Below are 15364 nucleotides of genomic sequence, written 5' to 3' on the forward strand. Positions count from 1 at the left end.
ATATTATTGTTACTCTCTATCTTAAATAAACGCCATAGTTTATTTAAAACTTTTCTATATTCTTAGATAGTAACAAAAAACAAAAACAAAAACAAAAAAAAAAAAAAAAAAAGGAGGGGCCTCGCGCTCTCTTCTGCATTTACAACTTGACCATTCTTAACGTGAAAGCTCGTGAACGATTATTTCCCTACTCGGAATTTACTTTGGGTTTCATTTAAATACATCTTTATCAATCTAGCTAGCTTTTATGATATACTAAATTTGATAAAATACAATGTTTCCTTCCTAACCGAGTCGTAGGTTTTCTGAAATCAATAAATTATAGATGGACCGGGGTGCTGTATTCCCATTTTTTTTTCGAGTATTAAGCGAATTGTAAATATCTGGTTTGATCGATTCGCTTAAATTTGTACTGATAATCTTCAATAATTTCATCTGCGTATATAGTAAATCTTGCTAACACAATGTTTGAAAGGATTTTATAAAATATTGGCAAAGACACATGCTTTGATAATTATTGCAATCGGTTTTGTCGTCTTTCTTGTGAATTGGAACCATGATTGATTCTTTTGACGAAGGGAAAATGATCCAACACAAGTTAAAGATTCGGTCAAATTTACCCAATCTATTTCAAGTGATGGAAGCGCGACTGGGTCCTTACTACCGTAAAGAGTGAATATCTCGACTAGTCTGAAGAAGGATTGGGTAACGTATTAGCTAACAAACCGGCAGGGCCAGCCAGAGACCGGAATCAATTGCACATATTCACTCTGTGAAATCCAATGTAGTAAAAATTAGTTTAAAAAAATTGAAAAAGAAAAAGAAATATAGTAGCCTGCATTTCTCAAAGGTATATTCCTACAACTTTATCACTAATTTTTCAAAAAGTTTTTGAAAAGTGAATGTCTTCCAATTCAATAACAACATACATAAAATGATCAGAAATGAAAGAACTCAATTGTAAGCTCATCGTCTATACTTCGAATTTCATTTTCGCGATTAAACATGCACACATGATGGTTCTATTACTTTAAAAGCAGAAAATTTCTTCAAATGGAGGATTCTTTGACTATAGTCTGCATTCCGCAATGTGTTTCGGTTTATATTACATTCCTCTATGTCCGTTTTTAGCTTATAAATTTTAAGCCATTTTCTCCAGAAAAAGAACTCTGTGAGATTCGAAGTATTCATAAAATATCTAGTCTTGTCAGTCAAGTATAGACTTGATCACGAGAGACGTTAAACATATATACTTTGAATTCTAGAGGAAATAATGTTTAGGTTAATTTAGCTGTCTAAAATTATTTCTGTATATGCTTGATGAAAAGATTTCTCCCTGACTGCAGATATATGTGCAATAATATATAATGAAATATCTAGTTCTGTTTATAGTTCTGATAACAATAAACATTCAGATGTATACAGCACAAATATGTTTCAAACATTTCATACAAATCACCATAAAACATAGACTAGTTCTTTATCCAAGAAATTCTTGTGAGATGAGTTGTTTTACTGTTCTCAGAAACAGTGCAAATATTTACATCTATATTCAGATGAATATACTATTGGCCTTATTACAATGTAACTTGTATAACAAAGAAACTTCTGAATCTTTCAACAAATTATTTTTCCTCTCATGTGCTAAAAGGGTTCACGTTACAAGCATGACACAGGCCTTAAACGAAATATAGTTATCCATTTCCTTTTGAATAACAATTAAAACAACTAATAGGTAACTCTTTCGACTTTGAAAATAATATTCTTAATTTTTACCTTGGAATTAGAGGAAATAAAATATCTAAAGAGAACAACGTGAGTTGATCATTAAAAGCAGAGATGCCACAAAATTTATGGTAAATACTCTACATGTGGGTTTTCTAGGGATTTTCCCGTTATCTTCCATTTTCTTCATAAAACTATTTCGTTCACTATCAAATTCACTGTCTCCCTTAGCTTCGGAGCAGAAACGTTGGAAATTGAAACTTTTTATTTTCTGGAATATCACGTTTTCATAATTTCTCTAATGAGCTTTATTAATTTATAGTGTAAATACTCATTGCACATGTCCTATTTTCAGAACCAAGCGTCTGGGAAACATATCATCTAATAGAAACAGTGTCAGAACATTTCTGTATAACAAGATTACAGTCCGTCTTGCACAGGACGGTCACTGATGACACCAAGTGCTCGAACCAACATTCATCCTCTAACATCCAGAGCTACTTTTTTGCGCTAACTCTCAATCCAAAGAATAGACCAACAATGTGTACAACTCATACACCAGACATCATTAATAGTTTTGGACAACCTTGCTGCTTCTTGTCAGTGAACCGGGTAAAGGGAGAGAAAGTTCTGTTTGTTCACCTTCCCGTCAGCACAAAAATTAATTTAATCGAAAAACATTACTTTCTTCAAGAAAGATGAAGCACAGTGGCTCAGCGGTAAATTGTGATCACCTCTGGTGCGAAGGGTTTCTGGTTCGAACTACATCCTACGTTCCAAGAACGTGAGGCATTAAAGATTTCACTTTATCATGTTTTGTTGACGATTAGACCTAATTTCGTTTTTTATTTGAACTTACTGTGGTGATATGTGTGTGTGAGAGAGAGAAAGGGGGTTGCGCTTAGTAGATGACGGTCATTTTAATGTTATATTGCACAATACGTTGTATAATTATTTAAAACCGGATAACAACTGAAAATTTATTTTAGTACACAAACGCTGCGTGCATGTCTGCACATTATATATTCGATAGTAGCCACATTAAGACTAATAATAAATGAAAGTACTCAGAAAGAATGTTAATATAAATTATTATAATTTTATAGTGTTTACATAATATTTCCAAACTTTCATAGATAACATTTGATATCCAGATATAGAATAAATATGCGCTGCTAACACCTAACATTAAACTGCAACGATATCATGCCGGTAGGTACCAATGATCCAATTAGCTACTGCCATAAGCAGACGATACAATTAATTAGGACTGCAGACGGCAGGGTCGCTGATATCACTATCATTGGATTGAAGGAACAATTTTAACTTTTTATTCGATGTATAGAGAGTGAGATATCAGAGTGATCCCTGAAGGTAGTAGTGATAAATTGAAAGAAATTAGGAAATACAGTGATTCAGCAATTCTGAGATCGAAAGAGTTGGAAGCCAAATAAGGACATTCCAATTGTTTTAAACTCAAATCCTCCCAGAGGACATACCAAAACTTACTGAGCGATTTAGTAGTGAATAATAACATCAACGTCGAAATAATGTTAATAAACCCATTTAATAGTAAGTTATTTAGTTACTTCGAAAAGCACGAGATTAAAATTCCCTGTTAACTACGTAATAACTGGGAAGGGGGGGGATGCTACCTTTGGGCTTGGGACGTTGTGATGGACTGACTTGTAACTATCAAGTAAAATATCTGGAGCTTATCAGCATATTAATGGTTATCATAATAACTAATCGGTACAGCAATTACATAATAGGTTAAAATTATTGCAGTGCATTGAAAAATGTGAAATACTATGTTATTTATGGAATTTCCCGAACTTATCATATTTTCCGTCATAAAACTCGTAGCAGTTTAGTGATATCGGGGCAACAAACCGTCACTATGAAATTACAAAAATATCTAAGTAAAATTTTTAAGTGTAAGTGTAATGTGAGGTTTTGTGTTTATTACCGACAGTGAATAATTAGAATAAGTAAGCAAATTTTTTATTACACTTCCGTGTAAGTATATAGATTTAGGTTCTGTACACTGGAGAACAAGGTTGTGCAATCTTACATGTCACCACCTTACTCCCATATGGTCTGAATTATAGTTATAAATCCCTCCGAACTTTGGAGTGGTAATGTTATAATTTTATCAATTCCTGTCCACAATTATTTGGAAAAATTAACCCTGTATCGAGTGTACACTTACTCTTCCGAAGTTCAAATTGGTTAGACTTACTCGTGGGCATGGGGTCAAGCGAAAAAGGGAAAACGAACCAAGGACGAATGTACGTATGAAAGTATACCATCCACCATGAGTGTAGGCAACTTATATACAAGTGTCTTGAACAGATACTAACTTATAAACCTTATATACGGCAAGGTCCTCTTTCATGACTGAGTGCACGGTTGATATAGTAACTTATTCTCGGCTGAAGGAGCCACTACACTTACACCACTACAGATCTTTTTCCTCCTTCATTATCACATGCTGGAGTCTCCACCACAACTGTACCTCTCGTGAACTACTCTTGTTTAGTGATTTATTTTAGAGTAATTTCAACGTACTATAGTTTATTGATCACTTTGAGCATCGTGTTGTGAACTCGACCATTATCTCTCTTGTCCATAAAGAGTAATTATCTAATCTTTCATCAGTGACATAGTTATTTTTCACAATACTAGAAATCTTTGTAATCAGAAAACAATATTGGAAAACTTAGAGGAGAAAAATATTTGTAACTTTTGTGTATATCAATTCGTCGGGTGTAAATATACATAGTTGTAAATATAGTAAGAGAGAGAGAGAGAGAGAGAGAGAGAGAGAGAGAGAGAGAGAGAGAGACAGAGAGAGAGAGAGAAACTCCTATAAAAGTAAGCGTGGAGAAATACAAATATTCCAAAGTGTAGCTTCTCAATATGCACTCAAAACAAAAGTATATAGGTTATGATGACGTCAAAATCTTTTAAAACAACGTCCGTCAAGCTGGCCCGCACAAATTTCATATTCAAACTAAAACAGTGCCAAATATTTGTACCCAATATGTACCAATTCGTACCACTAAAATTAGAATTTGTACCCCCACCAATTTCGAAAAAATTGAATTTTTGATGGCGGGCCAGCTTGACGTCAAGCTGGCCCGCACAATTTACTTTTCTCTCCAATTCAAACAAAAACGGTACCAAAACTTTGTACCCAATATGTACCACTAAAATTAGAATTTGTACCCCCACCAATTTCGAAAAAATTGAATTCTTGATGGCGGGCCAGCTTGACGTCAAGCTGGCCCGCACAATTTATTTTTCTTTCCAATTCAAACAAAAACGGTACCAAAAATTTGTACTCAATGTGTATCAATTTTTACCACCAAAATTGGAATTTGTACCCCCACCAATTTTGACAAATTTGAATTTTTCTCTTCAGTGTGTATACATTTAGTTTAAAAACAAAGCATTATTTATTCTTTTTTGTCAATTACTTGTTTAATTTTCCCATCCTGGATTTAATTCCTCATCCGTCTTGAGGAACAATTTTATGGAACTGAGGTTCATTGTGAGATTTCACAATCTGAATATAATTCGTCTTATAGTGTAATCTTTAGTTTAGTCTTCCATTGTTAGTTTAGAGATAAGGTTAAAGCTTTTGATTGCTTCTATACATCATATGACTTAGAAAGTGCATACTTCATCCTCACCCCTCTAGCCTTTTTTTTTTAATTGTATCCAGTTCATATTTCTGTTTAGAGGAATAGAAATAGGTCGACCAAGAATTCATCATGCAACCAAAACGAGGCAAACCACCCTCTATTGAGAAGCGTTATATCGAAAAGAAAATCATGAAGTATAAGGAGGAAGTAGTTCAAGATGGTACGTATTCTCTTAATTGATAAAAACACCAACTTACTTACAAAAAGAGTTGTATTTTGAAAACTCGCATCGTGAATTGTTTCTGTCAACTTAAAAGCCATTTAAATAAAAATGCATGTATACAATACTGTAATAATGATGAAAATTCTATTACTTATCAAATATATATTATAAATTTGAGTAGATACACATATGAAAACGTAGAAACATGTACAAGCGGAGTTAGGAATCGTCTGCCTCGGGGGAAAAGACCTACAGTACAGTCTCGCAAATTTTGACAGGTCTTGGTAGATGGCCATCTAATAAGTGGCATTTTTACTTTTTGTCAAAAAGTTGGAGGGGCAATGCCTCCCGTGTCCCATAGTTCCATCCAGTAAATGAAACACAGAAAGGTCTCTGAATTAGCATAAGCAAGTTAAAAGAGGGAGCGAACCAGTTATATGGGTCGTGCTGGCGTCGCAGGTTGGATAACCAACGTCGAGGGCATTTTCCAGTGCAATGGGAATGAGTTGGAGTGAAGAGAAGATAACGTTGGCCTCTGAGCATACTCTTTTTTAGCTTTTCAATTCTGGGGGAGATGCATGGAGTTCACTAAATTTCATATTACTGCGTTATCTTTTTTGGTATTTTACCTAAAAATTTGGGGGGACACGTTCCCCATCACCCCCGCTAACAACTCCCATTATCTAAGTCTTATCATCATGGTCAAGTTGCAGGAGGGAAGTTGACTGACGTAGTTTAACACTATAGAATTGAGAGTTGGAAAAATTTCAATTTAGTATAATATATCACAAAAAAATTTATAACCGATCAACGGGCCTGACGAAATGGTTTCGAGGGCCGGATTTTGTCAGGGGCCCGATTGCTTTTAACCGTAATTAAAACCTAAAGTGTATCTACAATAGTTGTAATAATTTTAACTAGATACTTAGTGTCCCCCGGAACTCTGCTATGTTTTTCGGGGCTGACATGTTTTCCAGACATGTTTTTTAGGGGCTAGTGCCCCCCGGAGCTGTGTGAGTGCCTCCGGAGGAGAATAGAATAATACGTCTATAATATAATAAGAAATAGAACAGTACCGGTACCAGGTGAAAATAATAAGTGCTCTTCCGAATACCGTTGAGCCTCCCCCCGGAACATTATTTTTTGAAATAAACACTGCTCAGTGTCTGTTAGTTTGTCCGAATTTTCTTACATAGACTGGTGTCCCTAATACTAATAATTATGTATTCTGTGCATAACTTTGTGTGTTCTATTGAACGTATCATTTAACTTGGAAAATAACTAAGTTAAAAATAATAATTTCGCTCTAATATAAAGCCAATCAGGAAAAAAGAAAGAAAATACATCTACTACGTCTAAACTACTCAACAGATTGATTAAAGAATGGAAGGAATACAAATCTCTGGGCGTAGACGAAATTTTAGCTGGGGGGGGGGGAATTGTGAAACGAGTTACAGAAACTCATTTTCCTCATCTGAAAAGAGGGAGGAATTGCCACAAGATTAGAAGTGATCAATCACCGAAAAAATGAAATGAACTTTTTAGCTTAAAGTTCCACTTTTATGCAAGCTAAGTGCTAAAGAAGACGGATGAAATTGTGTGATGGAAGAAATGGTGGAATGAGAAACAGGGAAAAAACGAGAGAATCCCGAGAAAACCCACGGATACGATTTCGTCCACCACGAATCAATCATTGTTCCGATTCCAAGAAAAGCGACAAGATCGACTGTAATAATTATCAAGGCCATTGGCATATTTTCGATTTTGTTTCGGGGGACTTTGCTAACTTTCGGGGGGGCTTTGCCTGGAAATGTGAAAATTCTGCAAGATATTTCATTTACTTTACTATAGTAAGTAAGATTTCGGGAAGGGCTTAAGCCCGGAAGCTCCCCCCTTAAATATCACTGATCAAGGCATCTGTCTTCTGTCAACATGCTACAAAATTCTCTCAAACATAGCAAGACTGACGCCATACGCGGATGAAATTGCTGGACGTTAACATTGTAAATTTAGGTTCAATTGATCAATTTAATTATTAATCAATTTACCATTCGATTAATACTCGAAAAGAAATGAGAATATAATAATGAGGTTTTATTGGACGCTTGTAGGGACATGGGTTTAGAAGTAAATAGAGAAACCTAAATACATGGAAATCCGCTGGGATTATAATACTGCATATGGATATGTCAAAATATGAAATAATATTTTCGACAAAGTGGATACTTTCAAAAATGTAGCATCAACATTAGCAGACCAAAACTATATGTAAGAAGAAATTACATCTTGACTGAAAGCCGGGAATTCGTGTTATTATTCAGTTCAAAATCTTTGATCTTCATGAATTATGCTGAGAAACTTGAAGCTTAAAATATTTATAAAACGATAACCATGCCTGTTGAACTACATTGTTGCGAAACATGGTCGCTTACAAGAAAGCAGACAGAGTATTTGACAATACAGTAGGTCATTCGTTTTATATTCGATCATTTTGATCATATTTGATCATATTCGAAATATCCATGGTGAATGTCCGCATTCTTGTCTTACAACTTTCTTTATTCTCTTCTCTTTGTCTTCCTATAAGACCTGTTTGGTTTTCTAGTCCATGTACTACTCGTCTATCTCTCTAGTCTGTTCCTTTCTTCTTCAGAACTTAAAACAGTGTGTTCCATTTCGCGTTATCAAATGCCTTTTCTACATCGATGAACGCTCTTACAACCACTAAAGTTTACTCTTAGAAAATGTTCGATTATCAGTCGTATAGCCTCTCCTGTTCCTTTAACTGACGCCAAATAAGTCTTTGGACAGGTTCTCCTCTATTCTTTTTTTCCACACGTCCTCGAAGTATTCTTATAAGTATTTTTGACACAAGTAATATCAAACGCTATTGTTTTCACACTTAACGCTTAAAATCTTTCGACACTTTACCTGTTACGTACATTTTGTTTATTAGTTTATACAAAACTCACTTCACTCTTTATCCTAAATTCTTTATAATTTCAGCTGGTATTTCATTCGGTCCGGTTGCTGCATCTGACTTCAGTGTTTGCACTGCTTCTTCAAATTCCACTTTTAAAATTGATGGTCCCAAGTAATCTTCATGTACTTCTTCGTCTACCACCGTTTCTTCCCGGTTCAGTTTCTTTGTAAACTTTTGCGCATTCCTTCCATCGATGTGTTCTACCTTCTTCCTATACCTGAACGTGTCCGTCTTTGTCCTTTATTACATTTGCAGTGGTTCTGATGTGATAAACTTAATTTTTCACGTTCTTGTAAGCTTGTTCTATGTCTCCAGTCTTCATATTTTCATCAATTTCCTAGCATTTGCTAACCACTCTTTTCTTGCCTTTCTTGTTTATCAGGTTTCTGTATTGCTTGTATACGTCGTCGTCCTTGTTTAGTTTGCAACTTCTTTGCTTTTCCACTAATTTCAATATTTCTTCAATTATCCATGCCTTGTAGTTCTTTTTTCCTGTTTCCCCATGTAATCATCACAGCTTTTAATTATTCCTGCCATTAAGCCCCTCTTACATAATATTTTTCGCAGTATCTGTCGTGGTAACTCATCTATCTGTCGAGGCCGCGGTGGCTCAGTGGTAGAGCGTTCACCTCTGGTACTAGGGGTCTCGGGTTCAAACCCTGCTCCCACCAAGTGAACTTTGTGGTGGACAAACACTGTGTGCGTGGGTTTTCTCGGGGTTCTCCCGTTTCCTCCCACTTTCTTCATTCCACCATTTCATTCATTACTCATTATCACCGTCTCCTTTAGCCTAACCGGCATAATCGTGGGACGTAAAACTCAAAATTTCATTTCATTTCATTTCATATATCTGTCGCTCTCCAGAATTCTTTATGAGTCTTGACATCTTTCTTAGTTTGAGTGAATTCCACTTGATGCACGGTTATAATATTCGCGTCATCTTATAGAGATCGATAACCAACACGAGGGAGTCATCTGTGCCCACATCTAGACCTGAGTAACTTGTACATAGCTTTACTTGGTTTCTGAATCTGTTTCCGATTAGAATATTGTCTATTTGGTACTGTTCACTACCTCCTGGTTTGACCAAATAACGTATAGTTTTAAAAATTACATAAATTCAAATTTCTCGAATTGGGTGGAGAAACAAATTGTACTTTACGTGGTACAAATTGGTACACGTTGGATACAAATTTTTGGTACAGTTTTCATTCGAATTAAAAAGAAAAATGCGTTGAGCAAGGCAGATTGACGTCAAGCTGGTCCGCCATCAAAAATTCATATTTTCGAAATCGGTAGGAGTACAAATTCTAATTTTGGTGGTACAAATTGTTACATCTTGGATACAAATTTTTCGCACCATTTTTGTTCGAATTGGAAAGAAAAATAAATTGTGCGGGCCAGCTTGACGTGAAGCTGACCCGCCATCAGAAATTCATTTTTTTCGAAATTGGTGGGGGGTACAAATTCTAATTTTAATGGTACAAATTGGTACATATTGGGTACAAATTTTTGGTGCCGTTTTTGTTCGAATTGGAAAGAAAAATAAATTGTGAGGGCCAGCTTGACGTCAAGCTGGCACGCCACAAAAAATTCATTTTTTTCGAAATTGGTGGGGGTACAAATTTTAATTTTAGTGGTACAAATTGGTACATAATGGGTACAAATTTTTGGTACCGTTTTTGTTCGAATTGGAAAGAAAAATAAATTGTGAGGGCCAGCTTGACGTCAAGCTGGCACGCCATAAAAAATTCAATTTTTTCGAAATTGGTGGGGGTACAAATTCTAATTTTAGTGGTACAAATTGGTACACATAGGGTACAAATTCTTGGTAACGTTTTTGTTCGAATTGGAAAGAAAAATAAATCGTGCGGGCCAGCTTGACGTCAAGCTGGCCCGCCATCAAAAATTCATTTTTTTCGAAATTGGTGGGGGTACAAATTGGTTCATATTGGGTACAAATTTTTGGTACCGTGTTTGTTCGAATTGGAAAAAAAAATAAATTGTGCGGGCCAGCTTGACGTCAAGCTGGCCCGCCATCAAAATTTCATTTTTTTCGAAATTGGTGGGGGTACAATTTTTAATTTTAGTGGTACAAATTGGTACATATTGAGTACAAATTTTTTGTACTGTTTTAGTTTGAATATGAAATTTGTGCGGGCCAGCTTGACGGACGTTTAAAACAATGTATTTTAAAATTGAAACTCGCTTCGAAAATTTATTAAAAGAAGAATGTGGATTTTGTTCTGGCAGATGGTATCTCCATTTTTTTTTTAAAGCATGATTCAATTCCTATTAGTCTTTAACAATGGTCAGAGGCGACTCGTGAGGGAAGTCATATTGGTAAAAATCAAACTTTTATCGTTTCAGACTAAGGAAAGAAAACTAACTGATTAAAGCTCTAGAGTTCATACTACATAAATATTAATAGACCTACCTTTGTATCTCTGTCGTACAACGGTAGGTCTACTGATATTTATGTACCATATATTCTATAGCTTCAGATTGGTTGTAGGCCAAAGCAATCCTATTTAAGTTCGACAATCTGCATTGTAAAACTTTATTATATCTCAAAGATACAGAATGTTTGAAAATATTCCCATGGTATAAAGTACGTCTACTGATATTTAAAGAAAGAACACTATGTACTATGTACTAACTTGTATATAATAGTATACTAATTCTAGTATACATTAGCACATTAGGTACGATTTTTTCCATTATTTTGAAGAAATAAAAGTTTGAGTTAAACTGATGTCGTTTCCTTCACGAGCCAACACTGAAATTGCTTTGCATTTCCGCTGGGCATGCTCTAAATACTACCAGGTGAATACTGTGATAGAATTTTCAATTAGTGCCTTTAGAACGAATGCATGGAGATTAGGATATTAAGCAAGGCGACAACTAATATTACAATAGGATATACCTTGTTGGGATAGGTGTTGTAGGCGATAGATGTACATGAGGTGCAGCCTGAGTATGATCCACTTCAATGTTCTCAGCATCTTGAATAACAGCATGAGCAATATCTCGCAGCGCATTCTGGAGAAATTCTACTTCTTCCTGCATACGCACTACTTGACCAACTTCATGCTCTGCCTCTCCACATCGCTCCTCCTGTAATATATATATACACAGATTCACACTATGAGAGTTAAATCAATTAAAATTTTAATATACAGGGTGTCCCAAAAGTGGTTATTCGCAGAATGCCTTATCAGTGTGCACCGTTACCAAGTTTACCCATTCTTGTTTTGCAGAATCGCATTAAAAGTTTTGGTAGCACCTCAATATTAGAAATATTTGGCGAAAGGAAGAAAACACCAACATAAATCTAAAGAGGTGAGGCTCGCAATAAAGCCTTGACGCACAAGTGTAATCGTGATTTACTGCAACAAGAAAAATTACAAATACGCAGACACAAATAAAAAAAAAAAATCATTTGCATTGAACAATAATGGCATGAACCTTAATAAATTTAGTATACAGATGAAACTTAAAACCACCTTGTCTTCATTTGATTGTAATTTCCGCTATCCAAATAAATGCAATGAGATACTGCATTAAAGTACGGAATAAGGTCAACCTCGCCATGCCTAAACCTACTCTTAAGAACCCGAGCACGACTGTTTAAACACCTCCATAATCTTCTCTGCAAAGTTAAATTTTCTGCTTCCAGCAGCCACATTCTTGGACTCTTCTTGCTTCAAAAGTACAATCAATCTGTATATACAGGGATGATTTATGTCTACTTTCTATTAAACTTGAAATGCTAAACCTCGGCATTGTTCGTACTTTTTTCACTGTTCTTATCAAACTTGTTTCTTATTGCCCTGAACCATTAATAAAACTATAATTAGTTAGTTGGATATATTGGGATATTGGGTGCATCTCCTCATATATGAAATGCACCAGGAATGTCTTCAAGAGGAACGAGTGGAAGTGCATCTGCTCTCCTAACCTATTTCATGATATCATTATAAGCTTTGTAAAGTGGAGCCAACCCAATATCTTGTACCTTTCTCCATATAGATTAGGTAAAGTTAGGGTTGCCAGACGTCCCGGTTTTCAATGAAAGAATTAACTGTCCCGAAAAAAGTTTTCGGGACGCCTGTTTGTCCCGGTTTTCTTTCTTCAGATTGAAAAGAAATTCAACCTGCAAGAACTAGTATGTCTCACATAACAACGAAAGGTTTTCGAAGTTTCATGTGAAATCCCACTTCAACGATTACAGAACTTAGTTGTCTAATACCGGTATATTTCCCCATGTGTGGATGAATATTTCTAAAGATGTTGTTCACCCATTCAATAATTTTGTATTTATACTTTTTTCTTTTATCTGATAAAATTTACACTAATTATCAAGTTAAAATTCGATAACAACTTACTGTAGCACAAGTGGCAGTTAAACGCATAAAGGTAATTTATGTCGTTTAAATTTGATAACGGATTTTTTTTTTTTTTTTTTTTGGTCAAACTTTTGGGGAGCTTTGTGTACGTCTTTAAAGAGGTTTACTTTTTTTTTATTGTCCTAAATTTGGAGCAAATGTATATTTTCTTGATAAATGCTAAATTTGTGTTTCTGTTAGGGAAGTGTTTCTGACTCAGGTGATGACGCAACGAACAAAAAAGTATCTCTTCAATCATAAATGTGAAGAGGGTGTGTCGTAATTGGCGCAATGTTAAACACAAAAATATCAGAATTCGGAATAATGGCCAGGCAGCTCTTCTTATGTTACTTCTCACATTCTTTACATTTCATGTGGGGCTTCATTTGTGTTAACTGTGTATAGAATGAACTGGGAAACTGTGAGTAGTAACCTGGAAAAGACAGGTAATTAATTAATTCTGACCAAATGAGTAGGAATTTTGACCTTATATATAGCCTGGGATTAGTGTCCCGGTTTTTCGTTTACAAAATCTGGCAACCCTAGGTAAAGTGAAACAAATAAATGCATAATCTCGCTTACTGGAGTGTTTCTCTGGTAGCGTTTATTGCCACTTGTTCAAACTCAGTCATAAATTCTTGCACACGAAACTGGAAGGAACAATCATCAACTTTTTTCTTGATTTACTGGAACTTGAGTGTGTACAAGAACTGAATTTTGCTTTGCAATAAGAAGAAGAGGAGTGGAAAAAATGTCCGAAATACTTTACGTGCAATGCATATAACTATGAAAATAGAAGTGGACAAATTTTTAAATGTTCCACCCATCTCTATCTTTCCGTTCCTTTCACTTTACGATGTGCTGCTTACCAGCCAACTTTACTTTCTCAATAATTTATGAATTTGTTTGTTACTTACAATTTGTATACGTGATTACAATATTACGATGGAATCAATTTCTCAACATGAAATACAAATATCAGCATACTTCTGGTGCAGTACAGGCTTTTTTCATTCTGCGAAACAGGAACACACGCTTTGGATTATTTTTCTGTTCTTCAAAACGTAGTAACGCTGAGTGTGAAAAACCAGTTTGAACCCCCCTTTCTGCGAAACAAAACACACGCCAAAAGTAATGGCGAAAAATGAAACCACAGATTCCTGGCACCCAAACAAGAAAGAAAAAAAAGTTTATATAACATATAGTGCAGAAGTGGTTAGAGGAGGAAAGAACTTCATACCTGCCAGCGGAAGAGTGATAGGAGCTAGGAAGGGGTTCATAAATACATAAAAATCATATCGGCTTGACATGTTAAATGCATGTTACATAACTGCGCCAGATAATCTCCATACGTCACTTAGGGATTCATCAAATGTCTGTACGGTAGGATTAATGAAACAGTGCAGTAAATATGGAAAGCATACAGAAAAAAGTTGTTATCCATGGCACCATTGCACGCACATGTACAATGGCAATCAAAGCAAAGACCACTTAGATGGTTGCATAATCTCAGGGGCAATGGAAAGTGGTATATCTGATAGAAACTTGTAGAGAAATGTTAAAATAATAACAAGTATAACTAGTCGTGTAATGTAATGAAATAATAGGAGAACACACAACGAGGTACTGTATTTTTAAGTAGTATCTTACACAGAGTAGCACTACAAACTACTAGGTCATACTTGCTAACAATAAACGTACCTACAGAAGATGTTCAAAGTGGTGTCCTCCCACATCTATGCAACATGCTAATCGTCAGTTTCGAATGCGTTCTATCACTCCCAGTGTGTTGCGAAACTGTTCACACGCATCTTCAATGCGGTTTTGTAAGTAGACGACAAGTCTCTCCCTCCCCCGTACATTCAAAGCTGTCTAGCTCCGCCCCTGTCCACTTCTGGACTGTCATATAAACTTCTTATTTGGTTTGGTGCCAGGAATTGTGGTTTCATTTTTTGCCATTACTTTTGGGAATCCTGTGTATAAATTAAAGATATAAATAAGTTACAGGCGGGAAAAGTTTGCTAACTTCTTTCTTCTCTCACGTTACTCCTTCGTTTTGCTGGCACCAACCTGTCATGAAAACTTCCTGTCGTCCTACCAATGCAAGTTGCACAAGTAACGAGACAAATTCCTTTTTAGCTAATCATTATAGTTTGTATATATTTTGTGGGCGAAAGGCTAGTTTGTGACGCCAAAAGAGGCTTGTGCAAGACTAGATGCACAGCAATGAGAACCGCGAACAAGGCATGAGATACTTGACTGCGTATATTCATGAAAACTGGACGCCGTAAAACTTTTCTTTTTAATGAGTGCATTGTAAAATGTAGAAGATAAAATGTGTGACATATTGGATATATTCTTTTACTGGAAATACTGGATATATTCTTTTTAACAT

General features: G+C 35.5%; 1 protein-coding gene across 5 annotated transcripts in view; it reads right to left on the bottom strand.

Annotated features, from left to right (window-relative positions):
* Positions 1-15364, bottom strand: part of Root (ciliary rootlet coiled-coil, rootletin) — a 533338-nt gene that overhangs the window by 136107 nt on the left and 381867 nt on the right. For all 5 annotated transcript variants that reach the window (XM_081759610.1, XM_081759612.1, XM_081759614.1 and 2 more), the window contains one exon: positions 11508-11698. In XM_081759610.1, the coding sequence (XP_081615736.1) occupies positions 11508-11698 (191 nt within the window). The remainder of the gene's footprint in view (positions 1-11507; positions 11699-15364) is intronic.

This window comes from Thermobia domestica, chromosome 5 (assembly GCF_964235325.1).
Source record: "Thermobia domestica chromosome 5, izTheDome1.hap1.1, whole genome shotgun sequence".
NCBI lineage: Eukaryota > Metazoa > Arthropoda > Insecta > Zygentoma > Lepismatidae > Thermobia > Thermobia domestica.